Raw genomic sequence first — 25,864 nt, forward strand, 5'->3', positions numbered from 1 at the left:
CAGGGGCTGGGATGCGCTGTGGGGCCTGGGCGAGGGGCAGCGGGTGCGGGTGGGCTGCTGCGGGCGTCCCCGCGGGACAGGGCCCTGCACTGGGGCCGTCTGTCTCCAGCAGAAGGCCGTGACCAGACCCATGAAGAAGTATTTCCTGAACCAGAGTGGCTGAAAAACACCTCTCTCAGGCCGTGGCTTGGTGTAAACGCATTGTGCTCGGTGTTCAGAACACCTCCAGACCCCAGAACAAAAAGCGCTGTCTTAAAATCCGCTTCCTGCCTTGCAACCGAGTTTTTAAAAAGCAGCGCATCTTCAGCCATCAGTAAATACAACTGCAGATTCTTTTTTCCTCAACATAGCTCGCTCCTTTACCCCACTGGATCGCAGCGTAAGATTAGTGCCATAATAAAATCTACTTTAATTGCAACATAAAATGCCAACTTCCCAGCAGGGAACGATTTGTTTGAATTGTTTGCAATTAAAACAAAGGCTTACATAAATTTCACTTTGGTTCTTTTCATGCTCTGTGTCTGTAGATCGGGGTTGGATGCAATACAAGAACAAGATTTATGATAACTGCATTTATTTGTATAACAATTGTGAAAAGGCGCTTTAAGGGGGTGCATCAGATATTAAGATAAAATAACTGCTTTCTGACCAGTACCGAGTCACGGCCTCCAACACGCTTCGTGGCAAAGTATGGCAGGTACCAGACGTCCCCGTGCTCCGCCTGACATCCGATTCGTCCCATTGCATTTCCAGATTTCTCACATCAGCCGTCTGAAATCAGCCGGACCGGAGCGGTGCTCCGCCAGCAGGGCCCCTTCCAGCACCAGGCCCCTGGGGCTCCGCGCGCCGTCCCCGTGCCCTCGCCGGAGCTCCCCTGCCGGCGGTGGTCGCGGCGGGGCAGGGGAAGGGGCAGCCTCCTGCTCATGTGCCGTCCTGGTTTGCGATGATTTCTTGGGCATCTGTCTTCGTCTTCCAGGAAATTCAAACGAAACCCAGCATGAGACTGAAATTGGTGACTGTTTTGTCTTGTTTTATTCATGCTATTTCAATAAAATGTTGGAATTTGAGCAGGGGTTGGCAAAGATGCCATTAAATGTCCTTTTTACGGTGCTGTCACTTGAGATGTCCCGGCCCCAGTGCTCCTGACTTACTGCTTGCCCCTGGGGCTGCCCGCAGGGTGCTGCCTTCGCCTCGCCCGGCCCTCGGCCTCACTGCCAGTTCGCGCGGAGCTCCAGGCGTGAGCAAGGCTGCCTTGTTTCTCTGTCGAGGTTGCCAATAAACCGTGGACCTGAAGATATGTTACACAGTACACATATTAAAATAAATTCAGAAGTGTAGCATTCCACTCATCAGCGTGACCGGAGGAGTGGGAACCAGAGAACTCCTCCAAAGGGGATTAGGAGTCCATCGATCTCAAACGCCTGCGCCCATGGCATAGCGTACGGAAACCTGCTGTGAACTGAAACGGGAGGAGGGGTGCTTGGGTAAATATTCTCGTTCAAAACTTCCTAGGCCTGGCACGGCTCCAAATCATAATTAAGGATATTCTCTGAGGTCACAACAGGGAACCTTAAGTTTAAAAAATAACAAGTAAGTGGAATCCTTCTAATTATAGGCTCTGTTGATTCAAGATTAAACCACATGAAAAGATTGAGGAGAAACTGCTGATGCAGCATTTAATACGGCCACTAATTGCGTTGCTAATGCGATAGGACAGGGGTTATACTTTCTGCTTGATGTGAGACGTGCTGAAGAAAAGTGCCCCATTGTGCCCAATTAAGTGCCGTGGGCATGACCACGGAGCTGGCTGTAAAGGACCAGGAGCTGCAACTAAAGCGCGTCGGGGCGAGGGGGAGCTGGAGCCGGCCCAGCCCGCTGCCGAGAGCTGCGTCCCACCACCCGTGCTGCTTCTTCCCCTCCCTTTCCCTAACACTTTCTGGGTGGTTTCTGGTTTGGGCTCACAGGGGACGTCGCTTTGTGTTCAGAAGGACAAATGCTCAGCAGTGGGGCCCCCCCGGGCAGCCCCGTCCCGCTCGGCTCCCGGCCTCGCTCCGCACGTTCCCCGATGAGCCGCAGCGGGAGGAACTCGCCCGCCGCTCCCCGGCCTCCGCACCAGAGCGGTGTTGGCTGAAATGTGCCCAACCAGCGGCCCGGGAGCGGCATTTCCCAGCTCTTCCCTTCGCACGCAGCCTGCGCTGGCCTTTTTCTTTACTCGGGTGAGACAAACACTTGGGACACCCACACCTTGCTCCCACTGCCTGGGGAGCAGAGGGCACGGCAGCGTCAGGCCGGAGAGCTTCGCAGTCACAAGGCTTCCCCACACACACACCACTCACACACACACACACACACACACCCCACTTAGGTGTGCACATGTACCGCGGCAGGGGGCTGGAACGGGATGATTCTTGCAACTCAATTAATTAATTAATTACCTTAATAGAAACATGCCACATTAATTCAGAGATTACAGTGAACAGGCATTAAAAACAACGAAGCCCAGCTCGGGTGCAAATGTTGGCAACAAAGCGGCACAAAGTGGCCGGGACGGATGGGGCTCGGGGTGCAGCAGCGGTAGGTGATCCCTCCTGGGGCTGAGAACAAGGCTGACTTCGTGAACCACGGCCCGGCAGCCCCCGATGCTGGCGTGTGTGAAACCCCGGCTGTCCGGGCACAGCACGGAGCAGAAGCAGTGTCCTGGCTGCAGCCCCCGTGGCGCTCAGCACTGGGCAAGGAGATTGCTGCTTTGCCCCCGGGGAAACGCAGCTCTGCAGCCCCGGCCACCCCCGGGACTGCCTGCACGAGGCCGGTGGCACAGCCGGCCCCACGCGATGGACTTGATGTCACCAGTGCACTAATACAGTAATGAACCTGGAGAAACAGAGCCTGCCAAGGGAATCGGGAGCTCTAAAATGTTAATATTTGTCCAATAATCTATTAGGAAGCATTATCTGCCTAAATAATGTTCACAGATAGTTTGACAAATATTTTTCCCTTGCCAGAAGTACAATTCTTTTGCCATTTTTCCTTATATATGGCCTTATTAAAGCTGCTCTACAAACGGTCACCCAGCGTTTTTCAAATTACTTAGCCATCACGCACGCTTTAATTGCAGCCGTGCCCTGCTTGCTGCCGCTCAGCAGCACTTCGGGAGGGCTGCGGGGCAGAGAAGTGCCTCTGCCATGGGACTGCGTGGCTGAGACCCTGTCCCCTCCCCAGGGACCCACCTCGGGTGCCTTCCACAGCACAGCTGCTGTTGCAGAACCGATCCTAAATGCGAAAGTAGCGCCGATGTGCCAGCAGGGCACGGCACACGGAGGCAGCAGGACCGCGGCTCCGTCCCCACCCTGCTCGGAGCCGTCCCCAGCCAGGGCCGCGGGGTGGCCATGCGCGGGCGTTTTCCCCTCACGGATGCTCGCCGCTTCCAAAGGCAGGCGTGGAGGGGAAAACCCAGCGGGTCTGAAGGGCCCATGTCCACCACCAGTGAGCAGTCCCCAGCATCTGTAGACACTGTTGGTTTTATTTATTTATTTATTTCCTAACTCGCTGCGGGTTACCACATGATTAAGCAGCAATTAACAGTGCTTGGGTGTAAGGACAGGCACCCCCAAAACACAAAACGTAAGCGCATTTGGGAAGAACGTGGAGCCTTTCCCACCACATCCCCTGCTAACCCGGGAGGTGCAGGAGGAGCCCTGCAGCCTTTGTGCGGGTCTCATTCAGCACCCGCGCCACCCGAACAGCCCTGCTCCTGGTGTGGAACGCCTAGACGCTGTTTTTGGGGGCAAAAAGTAAAACCCCAAACTGTCCTAACTCCTCAGCTGGAGCCAGAGACCGATCCCACAGCTCTGCCGCGCTCTTTCTGGCTGACGCAGCACGGCGGCAGCCGGGGTGCCGCAGGACGGCGCGCGTGGCTCTCGCCAACCAGGAACGTGGCTCCCAGAGGGCTCAGGCCGGAGCAATTGCCAAAATCGCGGCGGTGATCCCAGCCCCTGCCCTGCGCACCGCACCTCGCACACATCGCTGCCGCCTGCCCTGGCGGGGGCTCGCTGAACATAATGGGTCTGAAAGAGCTCAAAGCTGCTGGTCTAAATATATCATTGTTGCTGGGGAAATAAATAATAAACAGAGGAGTGATTATAATAGTGCGGTTTAATTGGTTCTCCTTACTGCGGCTGGAGGGCCGTCCCCGGGTGTTTCAGTGGAGCAGGCGTTGCAGGTACCGGACCAGCAGAGCGCAACGTTAATTTAACAAAAAGCCAGCCAAATAAAATAAAAGGCGGTGCAGGCCAGACGTGGCACGTGCGCTTCCCTGCCCCGGAATATTTATTATAGGTCATGAATGAAGCAAAATGAATGAGCTCTGAAAAGGCACATGCAGAGTAGCCACGAGCCCCACCTGGCCGGTGGATAAGAGGCGGCCGCAGCCACCACGCGCGCTTTGTCCCACGCCGCTCCCCGCACCGCGGGTCCCCGAGGTGCTGCAGGGGCTCGGGCCCAGCGCCGGGGCTCGGGCAGGAGGCGAGGCGAGGCGAGGCGAGGCACGCAGCGCCAGGACCAGCCCCGTTGCACGAGAGCAGCTCCGGCAGCAGCGAGAAAAGCCAGCTAGAGCCAGGGCAGGGGCACTGCCCCAGGGCACAGCGTGCCCCCAGCGCGGGCCCCGGAAAGCTTTGCTGGCTGCCTTGATGGCAGAGCTGGCCGGGGTGTTCACAGCGCCTGCCCCTCTGCAGGAATAAGACCTTCTGCTTAGGGCTTCAGCGGCTTTCTTTTACACCCGGCTTCTCCCAACAGGTTCTGTGTAAAGCTGAGTTTCCCTTTGGCTGGTAGGTGACCGTGCTGAACCTGCTGCAAGGCAACCCCGCACACTGGGCTGGCCCCGTGGCGGTGGGTACGGAAAGGACAAACTGCGGAGCCCCTTTGCTGTCTGAAGGCCTTTGCAGGGGGCTGCTGAGCCCCCCAGCCCTGCCCAGCTCTCCCCGCACCACCGCAGCCCCGCGGGAGCTTTCCCAGACGCCCGGCCGCTGCGGCTTTTTTCCTCCTTCCTGAGTGCGTCGGTGAGTTTTAGAGCCCAGGTGCTATTTTCTAGACACCTTTGTCTGAGGTTTAGGAGCAAGAATAAGCTTCATTAACAGAAGGGAGGATTTATAATAGGTAATAGCTAGGTGCTACCTCGTGAGCCGTCAAACAGTTGTGCTAAATTACAAGCTGCTTTGCTGTGCTTGGCTTCAAATAATCAGCTCCTTGCCCAGAGAATAGGGCTTTAAATGCCTATTTTTTAGAAAAGTTGTTTCTAATTTTTATTTCCCAAAAGCTAAAAAAATTGAATTAGCCCAAATGCACAAACTATAATTGCTTTGAGATTTCTGGTTCATTAGAATAATTAAAATACTATGCACTTTCTAAGCAGAACACGTCCCTTCAGCACTAGGTTTTCTTTTTTTGCATTAACTTTCCTCAATTTTATACCAGTTTGCCTTAAAACAGCGCCCTGTCGAGATGGCTAAAATTTCACAGGTGCACCTGCAGTTTGGGCTCTCACTGCGCGGCTTCGCTCTCAGACATCCCACACATCTCAGGCAGGTAAATCGGGGACATGAAAACGTTTTGCTCTGCCCCGGGTGAAGGAAATCTTTGGGACTGCTGCTCCAGGGAAGCTTTTCTCAGGTTTCCTGCCGGAACAGTGCTCTCAGCCCCGGCACCTCCCGCCTGCCAGCAGCACACCCAGCTACTGGTACTGGGCTCGCTTGGCCTAAATATAAACAGCTATTAAAATAAAATTAAAAATTCCTCCAAGCAGTCTGTGTCTGCCACTGCAGCAGGCACAGCTGCCCCAGCCCCGGGCGGCCGTCCTGGCCACAGGGCTCTGCTGGCTCCGTGCCCTTTTAATCCCTGTTAAGAGCATTTTGTGCACGGCCTGCTCTGACCCACTGACACGCATTGCCGTCTGAACAGGCAAACACCACTTTTTTTTTTTTTTTTTTTTCATGCTGGCATCATCTTCCTCATCGGCGCTTCCAGCCACATCTCCAAAGTATCAACGCTGAAGTGCTGCTGGGAAATAAATAAATGAATAAAGAAATAAATAAAAGGGGGAAAAAGGGGGGGGAAATAGCAAATCCCATTCCGTGTCCATGTGGCAGATGCCTCTGCAGGAGAAGGGGCTGGGGGTGGTGGGGCCCGGCGGGGCTGGGGAAATGAGAGCGCCGGCCCCAGAAATGCTGACAAATGCCTTCCCGGCCAGTGGAAAAAAGCTTATGTGTAATCAAACCTGCGCCCGCATCCAGGGAAATAAAGTTTCCTTGTTTTGAGTAGAAACACAGGTTTGCTTTTATATCTGTATCTGCTTCCTGTGTCCTGCAGCCGGGTTGCATTCGCAGACACACAGCATGCACAATCAATTAAAAGCGGCCCTGTCAGGAGGATATTTCTGGTCCGTGTATTTTATTACCAAGTGCTATTCCAGGCTGGCCGTGACTTACTGCGTGCTGCTCCAGAGAGCACTGGAATCACGAGTTTTGTGCTATTTCAATCATTTCTGCAGGTCAGCCCAGACAGATACCCTGATAAGGAGCCGGGATTGGGGTTTGAGTTCCCCCAAAACCAGGCAGGTTTGGGAAGGAGCAAATACAGCTGGCAGAGGTAGAAAGCAAGTGGCAAACAATCTCTGTGGATGTGGGGAAAAGCAGAAGCCTCTCTGCATTTTCCCATGGCAAGGGCAATGCTGACTTTTCAGCCTTGGGCAGCGACTATCCCCCCCTGCAGCCTGAAGGGTGCTGCTCCCAACACCTTCGCACGGAGCAAGGTCTGCCTTTGGTCATCGGACTCTGTGAAACAGCAGCTGGGCGAAGCACTGTGCGTGGCAGCCCCGTTTCCGTAACAATCCTCTTGTAACGTCTTGTTTCACTTGATGTCCTGGCACTGGTGTGGACGAGGGGTGCAGGTGTGCGGGACAGAGCCCTGCAGCGATGAGCACTCCTCTGAGAACCCAGCAGGGAGAAAGAAACAAAGGCAACGCGACTGCTCGCGCCTGAGCAGCACCTGAAGGCCCACGCGCTGCAGGCAGTGGAGTCACCGCCAGCATCGGCCACAAACCAAGGAAAGGCTCAGAGATGCCCCGGGGACTTACTTACACAAATACTGCACGAGCTGTTTGGATTTGTACTGTGAAATCTCTCAGATAAATCAGAATAACGCCTCTTTAGTATTTAAACAGAGCCATCAGCTGGCTAGTGCGGGAACCCAGACGTGACAGCGCTGCGAGTCTCTAATGAGCATCTTCCTCTCATCCCTCACTTCCAGCCTCTTTTAAGCTGTCAGCAGAAGTGAAACTAAAATAAGAGCCATCATTCTTCAAGGGAAAATTCCAGTGCTTCAAATGCAATTTACAAAATAAAGTGGCAGGCAGAGCCAGAAATAAATATAACAAAACTTCTGCATCAGGATTACCGAGTTCAGCCCATTCCCAGAAGCAGAGGCCTTTGTCTTGCTGGTCCTGATGCAGACAGGCACTCGGCTGGGTGGGTATGGAGGAGCTTGCACTCGGCTGGGTGGCACTGGCGCAGGAAGATCCCATCCCTCGGGTGCACAGAGGCGCTGCACCGTCCTGCTGCGTGCTCACAGCGCCCGGCCCATGCAGCCACCGGGGCCGCTCCGTCTCCCTCTGCGTTAAGCAGCAGGGACCGACCGGAGCCCGTCTGCAGTTTAAAGCGCCGGTGCTGAGGACGCAGCACCCACGTATCCGTGTGCGCTACAGCAATAACCAGAGCACCGTGAGCTGCGGTGGAGCACGGCTGTAATTAGCTGTAATGGACTGGGCTGCAATTCAGAGGCCACCGAGCTCAGCAGAAGCCATCTCGAGACAAGACAATTACCAGGAGGATGTTTTGTCTGACTGCTGAGCCAGATGGGAATCTGAAAAATTTATGGCCAGCGTCTGAAATTGTTGCTCTTACTGAGTAATAACCTGCTCGAAAAAAGGGAAAAAAAAAAAAAGCAAAATAAAAAAAAAACAGCCAAACCCAGCCCAGCCCAACCAGCCCCCAGCAGCACACAGGGACCTGCTGCGTGAGCGTTACCCAGCCGTCTGGGTGCTCCCAGAGCGCACGAGATGCTGCATGTCCTGTTGCAAAACTCCATCAAATCAGTAAAAGAAACCACCAGGCAGTGGCTGCAGCGTGGGCCGGAGGCACCCCAGCAGTGCCACCTGAGTCGGAGGCTGGGGACAGCGCATCGTGGCCTGGCCATGGCCAGACACAGGACTTGAGCCATCGACCTGAAACATGGCAGGACTTCACCTTTAGACTTGTTGCTGATATTTGCTTCTACAAATATTATTGCAAGGTCTTTTTTTTTTTTCTTTTTTTTTTTTTTTAAGTCTAAAGTGAGACAGGAAACACAGGAAAGACCACATCTATTGGCAAGTCTGACTGTCCCTGCTTTCTTATCATTTTAACTGGTGACTTTAAAATATTAGCATCAAATGCCATGTCAAGCTGGTTTAAAAAATATTTTCTATCTATCTTTAATTTCTCTTGGAATAAACCAATGTTTACTCCAGTATTAAAGCTAGCCAAAAATGGGAACATTGAGTAAGCATTTCAGCCAGGTTTTTACTTTCTGGAAAGATTCTAATTAATAATAATAATAATAATAATAATAATAATAATAATAAAATCCACTAACTGTCCTGTATGAGCAACAGCTTCTATTTATGCTCTGTTTTCCTTTCCTCCAGAAGACGATTTGCAAGTGTATCTGTGTGGGACTTTTCTCCCCAGTTACATTCTCGGTACTGTCTCCAAAAGCTCCTAAGAAAAAGGGGATAGGCATTTGCTCCATTTTTGGAATAACTTGAGCATCTTTAGAGCAGAAGTGACATCCTCCACTAGAAGCTGTGTGGGCAGAAGCACTAGCAAAGCCTGCCGGTGCAGAGCAGCGTCAGCTGCTGCGGGTGGTTTTCCTTCCAGGAGTGAGCGATCAGAAACAGTGCGTGCAGTGTCAGCACCGACCGAAAGACCTCCTGCTCCAGCTCTGTTTAACATTTTTATCATGTCACGGGGGGGATGCAGAGCACCCTCGGGCAGTTTGCAAAGGCACCGAGCTGGGCGGGAGCTGGGCTGCACAGGGACCCGCGCAGGCCGCAGACACGGCCGAGGGCAGCATGATGCTCAAGGCTGAGCGCCGGCTGCTGCGCTTGGGCCTCCACAACCCCCCGAGCGGCACAGGCTTGGGCAAGGTGCTGGAAAAGGCCCTGGGGGCACTGCCGGCAGCTGGCTGAACGCGAGCCATGGGGGCCAAGAAGGCCACGGGCAACCTGGCTGGTGCCAGACGTAGCGCGGGCAGGACTCGGGAAGCGCCTGTCCCCTCGTATGCGGCACCGGTCAGCCTGCACCTCCAGCAGTGCGGTCAGTTTTGGGCCCCTGGCTGCAGGAAGGGCACTGAGTTGCTGAAACATGTTCAGAGAAAAGCAGCGAAGCTGGTGAAGGGACAGGAAAACAGGCGCGGGGAGCTGCTGGGGAGCTGCGGCAGTCTGGAGAAGGGGGGGCTGCGGGGGGACCTCATCGCTCCCCGCACCCACCTGAAAGGCTGCGGCGAGCAGGGTGTCGGTCTCGTCACAGGTGGCAAGTGGTAGGACGTGACGAAATGGCCTCAGTTTGTACCAGGGGAGGTTGATACTGAGCCTCAGGAAGAACTTCTTTGCGTTGGGACGGGCTGCCCAGGGAGGTGGTGGAGGCCCTGGCCTGGAGGTGTTTAGGAGATGTGTGGCTGTGGCGCTAAGGGACATGGTTTAGTGGGGGACTTGTAGTGTTAGGTGATGGGTGGACTTGATGATTTTGAGGGTCTTCTCCAACCTAAATGATGCTCTGATTCTATGGTCTATGTAAAGAAAGGCGGACCCCAATGCCGCTGCTGAAAATAACACCGAGGTATACATTTTTAATAAGAAGGAGGCCCCTAAATACTGTATCCTCTAAATGTGGGGTTTTGGATGTTTTTAACGTGTTTAAAATTCCCACGCATGGTATGCTTTTTCTTCAGAGGGCAGAGGTCAGGTCATGACAGCAGGCCGTGCTGGCAGACGCTGCTCTGAGCCGAAGGCCTCCGACTCCAGCAGAGTCCCACGAACGCAGGAGGGGACAACGCCGTAGGAGCGGCTCGGGATGGGGAGGCCCCAAACACCAGCCAGTAGTGCTCCTGTGTGAAATATTCACCCTTTTTTTTTCCTCTTGCATTCATCCTTCCTGTCCCTCTCCTGTAACTCCTGAAAACACATAAATTCAGGGAACGTAACACGTCACCCAGACAGAGCATGTTGGCGCTAAAGGCAGTCGACAGAGGCAGGAAGGATTTAAAACGTAGCCAGTGCCAGGCAAGCGCCCCTGGGTGCAGCCAGCCGCGGTGGGGAGGGTGTGGGAAGCGGGCAGCTCCCCGCCGGGCAAGTGGGCAAAGCTCCGGCACTGGCATCATTTTCAGGAGAGGCAAAGTCAGCGCCTGCCATCTGCTCTGCAGCGGCTGCTGGGACTGGGTGAAGACCAACCCCATCTTTTACTTTACGGGAATAAACAACTGGCACAAATATTCACTATTAAAATCCGAGGACCAACAAGAATCAGCAACTTGCCACTGAAACGCTGCCTTTGATCCCCATAGAGCTCTCGGCCCTTTTCATCCAGCACCTTAAAGTGGAAATCATGGCACATTTCAGAGGCTGAAGCCAGCGGCTTTGCTGACCTCGTCATCCCTGCCAGAGCATCCTCTGATGTGCCTGCTGTGTCCTCAGTGGGTCAGTGTGCCACCTGCAGATGTCTTATTCCTGCAAGCCTACCAGAAACCTCAGGAAATCAAAAGAATTACCTAGGGCCCTTCTTAAATGATGTGCACATCTAAATAAAGATTCGTGGTTGCTGGGTGTGGTTTTTAGATCAGCATCTTTGTTCCTTCTGGGGCTTTTGGACAGTCCAGTTTTTTTCTTCACGCCGTGTATTCCCTTACTCCACTCCACAACTTCTCACCACTTGACCACAGCTGGTGCCCGTCAGCGGAGATCTCTGCTTGCTCTTGTCCCTCTTGGTCAGGCGGGGGGCCAGGGAGGACGGGGCAGGGCCAGGGCAGGGATGGGGCAGCTGCATCCCGGCACAACTGAGCAGGGGGCACGGGGACAGGGAGCAGAGGGACCCCCGCGCCGGGGTCTGGCAGGGAGGGGAGCAGCACTGCCACGGCCCTAGAAACTGGGAAAAAAAATGTGACTTCTTCCTATTATTTTTTTTTAAGACAAAAGTCCAGGAAATTTAATTACTGTGAATGAATCTTAAAGAGGTCTGAAATTTCAGTTTCTGTCCTTTCTGTGACACCACAAAGCACACAGAGAAGCAAAGGCCCAGAGGGTGTTTGTGGATGTGAGTGTGTTTGCAAGGCTTTTTTTTTTTTTTTTTCTGTAGCCGGTTTCAAATGTCCTTCACTTCTCTTATTACAGGTCTTCTAAAAATATCAAATATAGATCTTTCCCTCATTATATTTTAAGATACTCTATTTATACATTAATTCTTTCAAAAATAAAAAGTGACACATACAGCGATTCAGTCACTCAGAGTCTTTAAAATTATTACAAAAAGACAAGACACCCATTTTCACCAGTGTGCGATAGCGTCACTTCTACACAACAGTCTCTTTGCCCACAGGCTGCATTTTCTTTCAGGATTTTCTATTACAAAATATAATCATTTCAGCTCCTGACAGGGTACCTGGCAGGTCCAGCTCTGCAGGCACACAGGGCTCTTTCTCCCCCCCTCCCTCTTAAAAATGACCCGAAACAGCGAGAGGTTTGTCCGCGGAGGCACGAGCGTCCTTTTGGAGGCAGGCGCAGTGGGGATGGAGCCGACGGGCTCCTCCTTTGTTCTCTGTAGACTGCAGGTTGGCTACACCAGCACTGAATGTTCTGGGGGTACGGCAATAATTTACCTCGCACAGCCAGCACTGTACAGACTTGGCACAGACAGACGACACGCCAGGCTGCAAGCACGGAGACCACCTAAAAAGCAACGGTGGCGAGTAGCAAATGCAGCTCCAAAATGGCACAAGAGCGGCCTGGGCATTCGCAAAGCATGGATGTCTCCCCCTGCAATGTGCATTGGGAAGCAGAGATACAAAACAGCCAGTCAAACAAAAGAAGTAGTATTTATCTGGAGCTGCATCTTGCCCTCCAGGAAGGAAATGCCGGTTGCACAGATCACAGATGTTTACCCTGCATAAATCTAAATCTAAAAAAAAAAAAAAAAAAGAAAGAACTTGAAAAAGTCGGAGGGGTTTGGTCCCAAATGTCCTTGTTCCCTGGTGGGGGACCCGGCCGCCCCCAGCCCTGGCACCCCACAAGGAGCGGCGCTGTGTCGGGCAGGATGCGTGCCTGGTGAGGGTGCAGGCGCAGGTGAGGCTGCGCCCAGCCGGGGAGGGAAGCTCGGTGTCGTGCAAAACGCTGCCGCAGAGCAGCCTGCGGTCTGCTGCCAGCCCCGAGCACCTTCCCCCACCGCTTCGTGCCGGCCGATGGAGCGCAGGGAATGGCTGGGGAGCAAAGGGCTGCTTGGTGCTGAAGGCTCTTCCTTCCACCGGGCAGGATCCGTGCCGGCAGCTCCAGCCGCTGCTCCTTGTGGCCTGCAGGCAGCCTCACGGCAGCGGTGAGCGGAGACTCGCGCTGGTTCACGGTCTGCAGGCGTAGCCCTCCCGAGCCTGCAGGCTGCTGCTTTGCTGCCTTCCTCGTTGCTGCAACAGCTCCGGACAGGGGACGTGGACTTCAGGCATCGCCTGCCTCTGCACGATGCTGGGAGAGCCGAGCGACCTCCCCGAGCCTCCTGCAAGCCCGGGCACAGCGGCAGAGGGACGCGCGGCGGCATCCACGCAGCCGTCGGTGTCCGTGGCCGTGGGGACGCCCTTTGCACCGCGCCACACGGAGGCAAGGAGCAAAACGGTCTGCAGCACGCGAGCCAGCGCTTGCCATGGATACCATGAAACGCTCAGCGGGGTCGCGTCCTGCGCCCCGAGCTATAGGAACTCCACGTAGTTTTCGGGGATTAATCCCGTCTTCCCGTTGAGGGTCCCTTCCAACCAGCCGGGCTCCTGGGATGGGTGAACTTGAGGAGAGAAGGAAAACAAAGCGCGTTACCGCGCAGCCTGGCTCCACCGCGGGCTGTGCAGGATCCGTCCCGGCTGCCATGCCCCTCATCCCTCCTGCCCGTGGCCTCTGGGCCCCCCCGGCCCTGCCCCGACCCAATGTGGCCCGGGAAGCGCTGGTGACAGCAGCGGGACGGGACAGGAGGGGTGGGATTCTTACGGAGCAGCGACCGCTGTCCGCGTGCCGGTGACACAGCAGGTGCTGCGGGCAGGGAGCAAGGCCTGCCTCCAGGTTGGTTGTTTTCAAGTAAGGAAAGCAGTGCTCTAAGTCACTCAGGAAGCCAAAGCAGCTCTCCCTCGCTCTGCACCCGCTCGTTGCCACGACTCCCCTGCGTCCGCTTTGTGAAGTGCTGGCACTGAGGCACCGAAAACGCCGGCACAAAGCTTGCGCTGCTTGGGGAGCGGGTTCCCAAGCACCAGCTGGAGCTGCAGGGCTGCTTCAAGAGCCTGGGATGGAAGCAAGGCTCAAACCTTCCTCCAGACTCGGGCTGAAATCTCTGTGAAGTCCCACAGAGCGCGGTTAACTGCACGGTGCCGTAACCGGCACATCCTGGCCCGGCCTCGGACTTGGAGAGAAAGCACATCAGCGAGCTCCTGGAGGGCGAGCAAGCACTGAGCTCGTACTTCTGCTGAACCAGAAACCTGAGTCCTCAGAAGGCCCTAGGCTATTTTACTTTATTTTAATTCAGACAACTACTGAAAATTAGCTGATTTTGCAGGAGCAAGGGTTGTGCTGAAGCAGGCAGAGGACTGTGTTCTGGCTCTTAGGTTTACCCATTTTGGGGTTGTCTTTATGTCCCATGCTTACAACCCTCACTCTCAAGTCTTAGGGCTTTTATATCACCAAAGGCTAACAGCGAGCTCGGAGGAAAAACAACATCTCCTGCCTGCCACCAGGAAAGCCCCCTGGAAAACCTTCTCTAAAACTCCTTTGGCTTCACAGTGCCCCTGCCAACGTCCACCAAGAGAAAAGAAATTGTAAATGGTCTGTGTGCATCTGTGCGAGCCCTCTGGTCTCAGCAAATGGCTTGGGAAAGTGCTTTAACGGAAAGTCATGTGAGTTCCAGCGACTGCTTTTCCCTTAAAGAAGCGCTTATGGCCCAAAGACAGCCATTTATTTCTGTCTGGACACTGTCAGATAAAGCAGGGCACACAAACAGATAGGGAGGAGAATTTTATTCTCTATTACAAAATTAAAAAAAAAATGCAATGCAACTTTCCTACACGCCGGCATAAAGCCTTCAGTACCTGTCGGCAGCGGGGGCTCATTGCTTCCGAACAGGGAGCTCTCCGTGTCAGGGGCGATTGCAGGCCAGAAACACCCGGGAGCAGCCCCCTGCTGACCCCGGGCCCTCACCGTCCCCAGTTCTGGCCAGGGACATCCCTCCCGCCCAGCACTGCGACCCGGGCAGGCAGCTATCAAGTGCCCGAGGTCTGCTGAAAGTCTGCGTTTCACATAACTAAAGCAGAACGGCGCTGTGAAAGTTCATCGTACGCCTCGAAACACGACGTTATTTACTGCGTGGGCGTCGCACAGTGTGGCTCGTGGCACCTCAATTTCCCCGTCAGACTCAGATGCTGCCCTGCCATGTACAACCTCAGGGAACCTCGAAGTCAAAAACCATCTCTCTTTAAATACTTCTGAGATACATGTGCTGACACGAGGTTTTATAACCCCCCTCCATCACAATAACATTTCTACCGAGCTGTTTCTAACTCACTTCCCCCAGCTAACGTGAGCCCCGGCTACGCTGCTAAGTGATTAGAACATGCTGTATATTTTTTCCCCTGAATAATCCATTGATTTTTATCTAGCAAACACAATGTATTTAATTCAAACTTGTTCCCCTACTAGCTGCTCTAATTCCCACGGGCTCCCAAAGGGGAGACCATGTTTATTTATGAGATATCTATGGTGCTGCTTAGGAAAAGTATTTTCTTTAATTCGCGTGTATTAATTCTCTTCCCTTTTCTGCCATATTCTCGTATATATCCCAGGGCAAAAGCAGTGCATGGGGTAGCAGTCTCCCAAATGACAATGCTTAGCATATGAAAGCCAAGAACTACTTGGAAAGTAGCAAGAAGACTTTTCTTTACATTGGGATTATATCTAAAACAGAACTTCTTGTCCATGGGGCACAGTCTCTTTCTCTTGATGCAGGAAACAGAAAGTCTATGCTCATTAACGTTGTCTCCAAAAACCTGACTAATCAGAGGCCACCTATTCCAGTTCTCAGTATCCAGAGGCAAAAAGCACACGCTACTTTTCCATCTCCTGCACGAAACATTATGGCAACTGCATAGAATATTTCCGGTGCTGGTACTTGGACACTGATCTCTCCTACCCCGAAAACTATCAAAGAATGGTTCCCTGGTAAATGCTGCTGTCAGTCAACCGCACCACCGCCTTGTGCTGGTACGTTGCACTTCCGATCACAGCAGGCACTTCATGCTTGCGAGCACAGCCTGGGAAACCTCGGCATGCCCCCCATGCCGTGCTGCACCGTCCCTCACCAGCCCGCCAAGCCACGGCTTTGACTCTGCCAGGTGAAGGTGGACACAAAGAGCGCGGCACCTACGTGTGCCCTCGCCTCCTGCCCTGTGCACACGCAGCCACCTCCGCCGCAGGGGCCAAGGCACCCATCGCCCCCGGGCGGGTGGCTCGGACCCCGCGGCTGGGGCAGGGCAATGAGCAGGGCACGGAGCGGGATCCAGCTTACCGGGGCTGCAGGTGGCAGAGCGGGCATCTCTGCTCGCCGGTGTCCTGTGCCCCACGGGGGACAGGAGGAGGATCCCGCCCATTCACCCCCCCCCGTTCTACACGTCTCCCCTAGGATGAATTAAATCATGGTCTTGAAAAAGTCATTTTCACATCGAGCCTAAAAAAGGCCTGGATGACCGGCTCTTTTCAGCATGGATACAAAAAGGAAGGCAAGATACACCTTGGATTTAATGTCTGTTTCAGGCATTTCTGCTTTCTTCTTTCATGGGACTTCTAGTGGTGGAAATGGGATAATCATTAGGCACAGGACTGAAAGGAAACCCATGAACTTAGAGTACAAATTATTCCCTGAGTCACAGGAGGAAAACCAGTAATTTGCAAAACTCAGTGCTAAAATAAATAATAGCCAACTGGCGTTCCCTGTAGCTTTATTCATGTTACTGTTAGCACTGGCTCTGCAGTTTCTCACATGCACATGAAATGAGAGATGCTGTCAGAGACCAAGAGTCCATTTGGAAACACGGGGACAGCCTCCTGCCTATCTGCCGCCGAGGCTGGCAGCCGCAGTTTCGGCTCTGGTGGACACGAGCCCGATCGCTTCCTGCAGCGCTTCTCCAGCCCAAAGGCTGCCAGCGAGGGGCAACGCGACGTTCGTTAGAGGGACGCTAACGCCACGATATGTCACCAACGCCCCGGTTCACCCCCTGCCCTCCCACCGTGCCCTGCCCTTGCTTGGGGCTCAGCTCCGGCAGCCCGGCCCCCCGGGACCCCAGCCCCAGGGCCGCCTGGCTCCCCCGAGGGCGCCGCGGGCACTCACCGTTGTCAAACACGGTGCCTGCCGTGAAGGAGAGCTCCGAGTCGTGTTCTGCCTTGCAGGCGTACAAAGCTCGCGCCTTCCGCAATGGCGAGCTGCAAAAAGAAAGCATTTATTGACATTAAAACCGTACTCTGTTCGAAATACAAAAGCAGCCCCTTCCTGCTGTCTTGTGGGGTCCCCGCACCCCTGCCCTCAAGGTTGCCACAGGGAGGAGCAGGAAGGACCCAGAAGAGGTGAAGCTCTCCTCCAAGAGCTCCAGGCACGGGGCAGGAGTACGTGGGGGGCTGGAAACGCTTCGTGGGTCCCTGAGGGGAGGTAAGGGCTGCAGGGCAGGCGCTGAGTGGAGGCAGGCAGCAGGGGCCATCAGCGACCCGCTGCAGACCAGACCACGGAGCTGCCAAAGCCCAGCGCCCTCGGAGAGCTCCTTGTCCAATTTCAGGAGGAAGAATTAGCACCTGGGGAAGGGTATTTCAGAACAGAAAAATAACTAAGTCCGTGAAGAATTTGCTGTGCTTCTTTAGAGACTGTACCTGAAGACAAAAAAGATTTAACAACCATTAGATCCTAGCGGGAAATTCGGCGTGCCCACGCTGCGCAGGGGAGCGCCTCAGAGCCGACGGGGACAGAAGTGGAGGCCGATCGCCAGCGGGCACAGGGGGAGGAAGGAGCCCAGGAGCGCACCTGAACACCCACAGCCCGCAGAGCTGTCCCCATGCCCCAGTCCCCTCCGTCCTTCCCCGGCCACTGCCCCAGCAGTGCGGGTGGCAGCAGAGACACCAGCAGCAGGTCCAGCCCTCCTCACACCGCGCCGTCTGTCCGTCCGTCTGTCCGCAGGGCTGCACCGGGCTGTTTGGCTACGGCCCGCCCCAGCTAAGTGAGGGAAGTGCCCCCAGCACTGGCATAACCAGCAAGGCATCACCATTCCCAGTCGGTGGTTTCACGGGCTTTTCTCTTTCTGAGGACTACAAACGGTGCTGAGCTTTCTCAGGGTGGGCCCCGTGTAACCGGCACACTCTCACCTCGTGGCGAAACTGGTTCATGCTCACACAGAAACCACAAACCAGGGAAGCTGTGAATGGTTTTGGTTTTGCTGTCAGCACAGCCCCTTAGTCGAGGCTTTTCATATCTGAATTCCAGCTGCCTGATGCAAGCAGCAGCAAAATGCTCTACACCCGGGTGCGGGCACCTCCGCTTAAAAGAGGGGCCTTGGCTGCCTGGGAGGCTTTCCTTTCCTTTCTTCTCCTGCATAGCATTTGTGGAGACCGTCAGGCAAAAAGGCAGTTTCCGGCTTCCCACCTCACACTGTTCCAGTCAGCGTTTCTCCTCCCAAAGCCCCCGTGCAGCACGCTGTGCCCCCGGCCCCAGCCGCCCTTCACCCGCTGCGCTCGGGGCTGTGGCACTGGTGCTGCGCCCACGCCCTGCGCAGCCCTGCCGGGCTTGCAGGGACTGCGGAGCTTGGATCCTGGTGATCGCTTGTGTTGAATTTTTGCCTCCAAGCATGGCACGCAGCCAGCAAAGCACTCAGAGGAGTATCACCCATGTGCCCCTGTGCAGTTTCGGGGATGATGAGCCTCTCTCCCCCAGAGGAAGCAGGCTGCTCAGATGATATTACACCGCTGTCAGCCTCTGCAGACGTGTACCAAAACACATAAATAACCCTACCAAACAGGCAGACGTTGTACAGGCAACGTGTATGGCTGTAGGTGTGGGGGAAGAGCTCGGTCTGTGCCTGCAATGAACAAACAGGTTTGACACGTCTCCCCACGAGAGGCATTGCTGCCCCGGCCCGAGGCTGCGAATGCAGGGGGCTGAGAGCAGCGCCGTGCCAGGAGTGCTGCTGCGGGGACGAGACAGGGCCAGGGGTGGGCTCAGGGGAAGGAAACCCTGCCTGAGGCCATCACCCCAGCTTCCCCTGTGTGAGCATCCCTGGTACCCGCAGTGCAGGCACCAGGCGCTGCTCGTGGTGCGGCTCCAGTGCCAAAAGCCCCGGGGCAGTGCACGCGGCAGCGAGCTGCACGCTGCAGGTGCAGGGCTCTTGCTGGTGAATCCTCACCGCTGCTGCTCGGTGTGGTGCCAGCGGGCAGCAGCCTCTGCACGACCTGACCTGCTCCAGGTCCGACCGGGAACCCACCCTGGTCTGTCCATGGCTTGCAGGACCAACCTGTTCCAGCGATGCCCCAGTGCCTGAGACATGGGCTAAAAGCAGGCAAACGTCTGTGTTGCACCATGTCCTTTACCCCCCCTTACATTCCAGCTAAGAAAAGGGGAATGGCCAGAAAATGTGGTATCACGGCATTTTACAGACATCTGTACCCCCCGGCAGCAGCTGGGATGACAGTACCTCGCTTACCTGTTGTAGAGTCAAATGAAGCGAGCTGCAGGGAGCTGAAATGGCTGGGCAAAACCCACAGAAACCACAAGTGACTTCACTCACCGTCAGCATGACCTGCCAGTGCTGACTGCCGCCACTCTGAGCATCGCACGGCCCAGGGCTGTGTGTGAGGGCTGGTGGCACCCACCAGGGGCAAGGGGGTGCCACAGGGGTGCCAGGAGCCTCTCCTGGGGCAGGAGACGTTTGAAAGCTCCTCTCTTGCTGAATGCAGATAGCTGCACTAGGGGAGTTTGAGCAGGATGCAAAGGGGGAAGGGAAGTGAAGTGAGGGAAACCAGGTAAATTAAACAGAAAATAGCAAAAGCAACAGAAAGCCAAGCAAATTCTGCAACAGACCTGATGGGGGATGAGTCGCTGGACGTAGAGGAGGTGGGCATAGGACTTGATGGCGCAGAGAACATGGGCCAGGACGGTGAGAGGGGTGACGTTGGGCTTGGATTCTGAGGGCTGCAAGACATAACCAGATACCTTATCAACGTGCAACCACAGAAACAAACAGCAACCGAGAGACAGTCAGACGACATCCGACGATAGCGAGTGCCTTGGGAATATTCAGAGCATGAGACACAGCTACGAAATGAAGTGCCAAGACCTTGGGAAATGTTTCAAGGCCAGATCTGCATTTCTCTGGACAACAAGAGCTGGATCTTCCAGTTAACCCCTCTCCATCGCCACATCCAGGCGAGCCCGACACCTCGTGTGCGGAGGGCTGTCGGGCTGCTCGCCGCTGCTGCCTTCCCAGCACCTTACCTGCTTTGGTTTGTTTCCCCACTGCTGCCAGAAAGGGCTGACCGCATTTCCATACCTGAACGAGACCTGCGAGCAGCCTCCATGCTCCGTTTTTATTTTGGTTGCTGCCGTGCCTGGCTCTAGAAGGCTTTTCTCTGGGCCACCACCTGCAGTGCCAAGCACCGCTGCCTGTTTGCACGCCTGAGGGGGTCCCAGCGGCTGCCAGCCGCATCCCACCTCGGCGACAAGCAAAGCTGAGGCAAGGATAACCTGCTTTCTCCCAGCAGGAAGAGGCGAGAGAAAACAGCCACAGGGCGCTGGCTGCAGGGGCTGTGCCCGTGCTGGACCCGCTGAGCGCTCTGGGGTGCGCCCATCACGGGGAGCGCCAGGACCCCGGTGCGAGCCGGCTGCTTCTGCGGCCACGTAACCGGCTCACGTTGAGGCGACCGACGCTTCAGTGCTCCTGCGGTGCTTATGAAATCGCAGCACCGTAAAGGTTTAATTGCTTTGTTTTCGTGTTTTACATCGAGGAACTCTCTTCCCCTCATCCAAACTGCTCTTGACCATTAGCTCTAGATTCTTCACTTTTCCTTTAAGTTACTTTAACTACTTTAACTACCTTTAAGTTATTGCTGTCAACTGAAGTGAAATCAAGTTACTGTATTAGCAATTGCACACAGAAGTCAAGTGAGAAAAGTCTGTTTCCTGCAAAACTGTTATATTTAGGTCATTCTCAGGTTCATTGAAAAGCAATTATTGTACTAAAACACCAGTTTGAGTCTGATCCATCTTCTACTGTTCGTATGTTTATCAACCCATCTGTATTCTCCATCTAATTCAGATCGTAAACTTTGTCCCTGATAAAAAAACACCAGAAAAAAAAATCTCAGCACTGCAAATGCCCCTGTAAAAACAAGAAGTTTTGTAAAAGCAATCACGATTTATGCCTTCTTGCCCAGAGAGGGGTGGCGCCCCTGCTCACGCAGGTCTGTGGTGAGGCAGGGACAGGGTGCGGCCCTGCAGCCCCCAGGCCAGGCCGTCCCTGTCCCCGTTCCCATCCCGGGGAGGGATGAGCCGTGCTGAGGCCACCCGGGGGGGTCCTTGCTCCCAGGCGCCTCCAAACCTTTAATAAAAAGATGAAGTCTCCGTAAAACGGGTGACGGGTTAGCCCATAATCGTTCAGTAACTTTTAGATCCCGACAGCAGAAGGTCACTGCTCCAGCGCCTGGCGGGCTCTCCGGGCCTACTCGGACCTGAAGGGACAACTCTGTCGGTTTGGCCCAATTCCTAGGGAGAAAGTGGCCGTGTCATAAATATCCCCACCACAACTGGCACCAAGAGGACACTAAAGAAGGTTACATTTTTGGCCTGAACTCCCCTGCAGTCCGTATCTGGTTAAGGGCAAACTCTTGGCTTCTCTACTGCTTGCAGAAGCTGTGTCACCGAATCGAACAGAAAGCAATAAGTTCCCCGTGTAATTACAGGCAATTCCTTTATTACTTCAGAGGATTACATGTGTACAGAAATACAGCAGCGCATCACAACTTTCACTGAGGCTTGTAATACAATAGGCAGAATACTAACAGGAATCCTCAAATAATTCACCTCATATTTAGTGTTCACCCCGCTCCTCAGATCTAATCAACGTCCTCCTCATAATTATCAGTAGTCAAAAGCAATCTTTTTGTATTTTTCTATCAAAATTGTCAGTCTTTTGAAAAATAGGTAATTACAGTCTTTTGAAAAATAGGTAATTACCTGCATTAGTTAATCTTTACCAAATCTGCTAGACATTTGTGTTTACCATATAGGAAGCCTATTTCCAACTTTTAACAGAAGGAGGTGCTACAAAGACCACCGTGTTATCCCAAATCGCAGAAATTAACCCTTGAAGCACCAGTTCTTCCTGGTTTTCTTTCCAGCAGGCGTAGTTGTCTGGTGATCTGTGATGATGTCCTACCTGTCCTTAACACAAGAAGTTATGTAGCACATGGGGCACGTAATTTTGTTTTATTTTATCTGTGCATAAGCATGCTTCTGCCCTCTAATGGAGAGAGCATGTTAGATCCATTTGAAGACATGGAGGGTGCGCTCCTCTGGGCATCAGGAACTAGAACTTCTCCTTCACTGTTCATATTGCACAAGGAGCTGGTATTTTGGAAGCCAAAGTCTGTTGGTTGTAATACCTGTACACAATGGCTGCTGGCTCTACGCAGCCAAGCTACTGTGCAAGCCTCCGAGACGGTGCATGTCTGCAGTGCAAACGGAACGAGGATGTGTGGGTTTAGCACCTGGAAGCAGAGGGTCTGCCAGCTGTGCCCTTCATTGCACCACGGCTACTCACCATTCACGCAGCCTCCTCCATCCTGGTGATCCCAAAGAGCTCTTCAGAGGTGCTCGTGACCTGCTCCATACATGGGCTTACCCATCTCAAGGAGCATTACACTGGGACACGGACCTCTTGGCCTCCAGCCCCTGCTTCAGCGAGGTTCCATCTTCAGAGCAGGATGAGTCCTAAGACACCTTGGACGCCTCCAGACGCCAGCTCCTCTTCTTGCCGGCGACAAACCCGGCAGGCAGACGTCCCCAAGGGACCACAAAAGCCCCAGGCAGGGCAAGACAGAACAAGCAAACGCACAGCGTAGCCTTTTCCAAAGAGACGCTTTGCCTGTGGTCAGGAGGTGCCCTGGAGCGGGGTGGTGACATGGTGACCGACACATGGCCAGGCTTGTGCCCCTGTTGGCTACCGACACCAGCAGGTGGCCCTGCTCTATGGGCAGAGGGTTCCGGGTGCACGAGGACATCTCGCTGGGTGCAGCGGGGCCGTGTACTGCCTTGCCGGTCAGCCTCCACCACCAGCCCCTGCTCCTCCTCGCTGCACGTCTGGAAGAGCACCCATCCAACTGCACGGCACACCGGGACCAGAAATTCCCAACACGTGTTTTGAGATGAAATCATTTTAAAAGAATGCAGCTCTTGCTACTTGTAAAAGTCAGCTCTATCACAGCCTCACCAACTGCTCAGTCTACTACGATTACGGTGCATAGTGCAATCAAATGATTCTCAGAGAAGAGAATTACTTCTGCGGTGTTGCAGTAAGAAGTGTTGCAGCAAGAACCTGGCTCTCAAGCCAGCCTTTATCTAAGAAGCTACCAATAATTTGCAGCAGGATTTTGGTAGTTTTGGGTTCTGGGTGGCAAAGAAAACACTCTCCATGCCCACCAAAACAGCTGAGAGATACATTAAATAATGACATCATGCAGGTCTTTAAGTATGAAGATGATCCTGTTTCAATCACGTTACTCACAGAAGAGATGGTCCTATGATGACTGAGCCACCTCTGCTCACCTCGTCATCCTCCTCTGCAAGTCCTTCCAGTGCGTTGCCTCAAGAAGAACAAAGGGACTTCTCACGATCCCGCCTGAGCTGGCCCTCCCGAGCGCCTACAGACCTCGTGTCTGTGACGAGCGCCAAGGGCTTATCTCCTTCCAGTCAAACACCAGCACTTATTTTCAAAGATACTGCCCAAGTATCACCTTGCTGAGTTACGTGATTGCAAGGCCCAAGTCCTGTTTTGTTGGAGAAGTAAGCGCATTTGAGTGATCAGACTAATGAGGCCTCTGTATTTGGAGAACAGTTTTCGTGTAGGGTCCAATTTCCTTGCTGTTTCTCATGGAAATAGCAGAGGTGGTGATGGACTTTTTGGAAATGTTGGCTGCTGCCTGTTGTCTGCCGAAAGCAAATGTCATCTGGACCTGTTTTTTCCCTTCTTATTATTCTTGAGGACTTTGTGAGGGGCTCTCCCTGTTGAGTGCATAGTGGGAAACAAAACAGAAAAAAAAAAAAGCTGAGAACCAAAAATACCAGAAGCAGGAAACAAAGAAATGGCTAAAATTAGAGTCTTCAAAGCAGCTTTAGCCAAGCAGAAGCAGCAGAGGGAACTCCGTCAGTCAGTAGCCCAAAACGTGCCGAGGCTTTCGCCTTTCCTTCTGGTGCCTTCTGCAGCCCCGCGAGGTGCACGGCGGTGTGAGGAGCCCAGGAGGCGGCGCCAGGACGGAGGAGGTCCCCAGTGCCCCTCCGGCAATCCCACTGCACCCGCAAACACGCAGGGATGAGTGGAACGAAAGCCTCCTCCTCGCTTCCTGTGGCTGTGGCACATCTTAGCTTCCCATTCTGAAGCTCAAGCCTGTTGCCTGAGCATGCGAAAAACGCAGCACTCCTTGCTTCCAGATACTGGTCTACGTTCCAGCTGCTGGATCTAAAGAACCTTTCTACTCCCTTCTCATTACCTCTCTTTTCTCCCCCGTTCTCAGCAGTCTGCCTGCCCAGACTGTCTCTGGCATTTTCTTTACACTTCTCAAGTCCTGCAGACATTTACGGAGCTGAAGAATTCTTCTCAGCAGGGTTTCCAGACAGCTTTTGCTGCTTTGTTCTTTTGGCTGAGAGGACACCAGTTCCACTTAAAAAATGTTTACAACTTGTTTATTTTTGTGGAACTCAAGGCTATTTCTGGCACAGAACATCTAACATCTATGAATGGGCATAGTCTACCGATGAGCTAAGGCCCTTTGATGAAATCACCTCAAGAATAAACACAATATTCCCATCCTGACATTATCAGTACCTGACTGCATGAAACTAAACCAAGAACCACCCACCCCTCGATCTTCTATTCCTATAAAACAAAGCTGCTGAACATAAGGCTCTTCTCAAAGCTAACCAGAAAAAGTACTACAGCATCATTTAATGCCAGGGCTCTTAAACTTGCTAACGCAAGGCCAAGATTGCAGCTCCCTGATGGACACGGCTCTGTTGCCTAAAAGAAACGTGAGGCAGCTTTGGGCAGAGAAGCTCATGAAGTTCATGCAGTGCTGCACATCCTAGCAAAGCCCAGAGTGCAAAGCCAGATGGGCTTGAGCAAGCAACTCCCCAGGCTCTGGCTGTACTGCAGGGTAGTGATGGCACCAAGCATGATCCTATACATTACCATGAGCCCACAGGCTTCTGATTGGTAGGATTCTTCCTCTCTTTGGTGCTTTAAATGCAAGAAAAATGATGCCAAAGCTCTCTCTGGTAATATTCTCTCAGGAGTTAGCTGGTTGTATAAAGAACTCAGGTGCACATCAATTAGACTTAGGGAACTAAGCAGCCAAAATACATTGTGGTCAACATCACTTGACCAAATAGATCCAAAACTGTTCAGCTTCTTCAGCATGGACCTTTCCACATCTCATTTTATTATTTCCTCTGTCTCGATGACACGGCTTACATGATCTTCTTGTCAATAATATGGACATGTCTCTCTCTGTAATCTTCAAGACACCCAGCATATTGGTTTGTCCTGTTACTTTGCTGCTTGGCTTATTTCCCATAAAGAGAATGCTATGGCTGCTTTAGTAATGCCATACACCATCTAAAAGCTTTTCCACTTGAATAAGAAGAGAGGTTGGGAAGAGTTCTGCCTTTGGGAAGGAGAGCTGGAGTCTTTGTTGTCCCACTTAACAGACGTTTCCGTTTCCAAATACAGCTTACACTCAGCGTTTCAAAGCGAAGCAATGACATTGCTGGTTTGGTACAGCCTTCTGGCACGTAGCTTAGAGACTGATGCTAATGCTGGAGAAAGGTTGAGTGAATAAGCAAAGAATCAGCAATGGATGCGTTTTCAGCATGACTCAGCGTTGGGAGGCACCGCGGGAAGGAACCTGCTGGAGTGGGCGGACGCCGGCACGGCCCGTGGGAAGGTTTCGTCCGCAGCAGCGGGGTCCAGGCGGCGGGAGCACCGTGCTGGATTGGTAAGGAACAGCTCCTTAGTGGGCGCCCAACTTTACATCAAAAATCAGCAGTGCCACTGGCAAGTTACCAACCCACCCGTCACTGCTCCGACGGGAACGCTGCACCAGCACTGGGAGTGGGGAAGGCAGGGGACATGGGGAAAGCACGGGTCCACGCTAACACGTCTCCAGGGCCTTGGTGGGACCTAGCCCCGAGCTGCCCCGCTCCTGCATTCCCTCAGAGGCTGCACTTTCTGCTCCACAAATAACCCC

The 25,864-nt window shown here is 53.6% G+C and overlaps 1 protein-coding gene across 11 annotated transcripts in view; it reads right to left on the minus strand.

The window, feature by feature from the left end:
• Positions 1 to 402: 402 nt before the first annotated feature.
• Positions 403 to 25,864, minus strand: part of ARHGAP26 (Rho GTPase activating protein 26) — a 143,098-nt gene continuing 117,636 nt past the window's right edge. For 4 of the 11 annotated variants that reach the window (XM_067005448.1, XM_067005446.1, XM_067005449.1 and 1 more), the window contains 3 exons: positions 19,428 to 19,538; positions 16,701 to 16,792; positions 11,510 to 13,121 (listed from right to left, as the gene is read on the minus strand). In XM_067005448.1, the coding sequence (XP_066861549.1) occupies positions 13,033 to 13,121; positions 16,701 to 16,792; positions 19,428 to 19,538 (292 nt within the window). In that variant the 3' untranslated portion in view covers positions 11,510 to 13,032. The other 7 variants (XM_067005453.1, XM_067005452.1, XM_067005454.1 and 4 more) reach the window with 5 other exon arrangements.

This window comes from Anser cygnoides, chromosome 14 (genome assembly GCF_040182565.1).
Source record: "Anser cygnoides isolate HZ-2024a breed goose chromosome 14, Taihu_goose_T2T_genome, whole genome shotgun sequence".
NCBI lineage: Eukaryota > Metazoa > Chordata > Aves > Anseriformes > Anatidae > Anser > Anser cygnoides.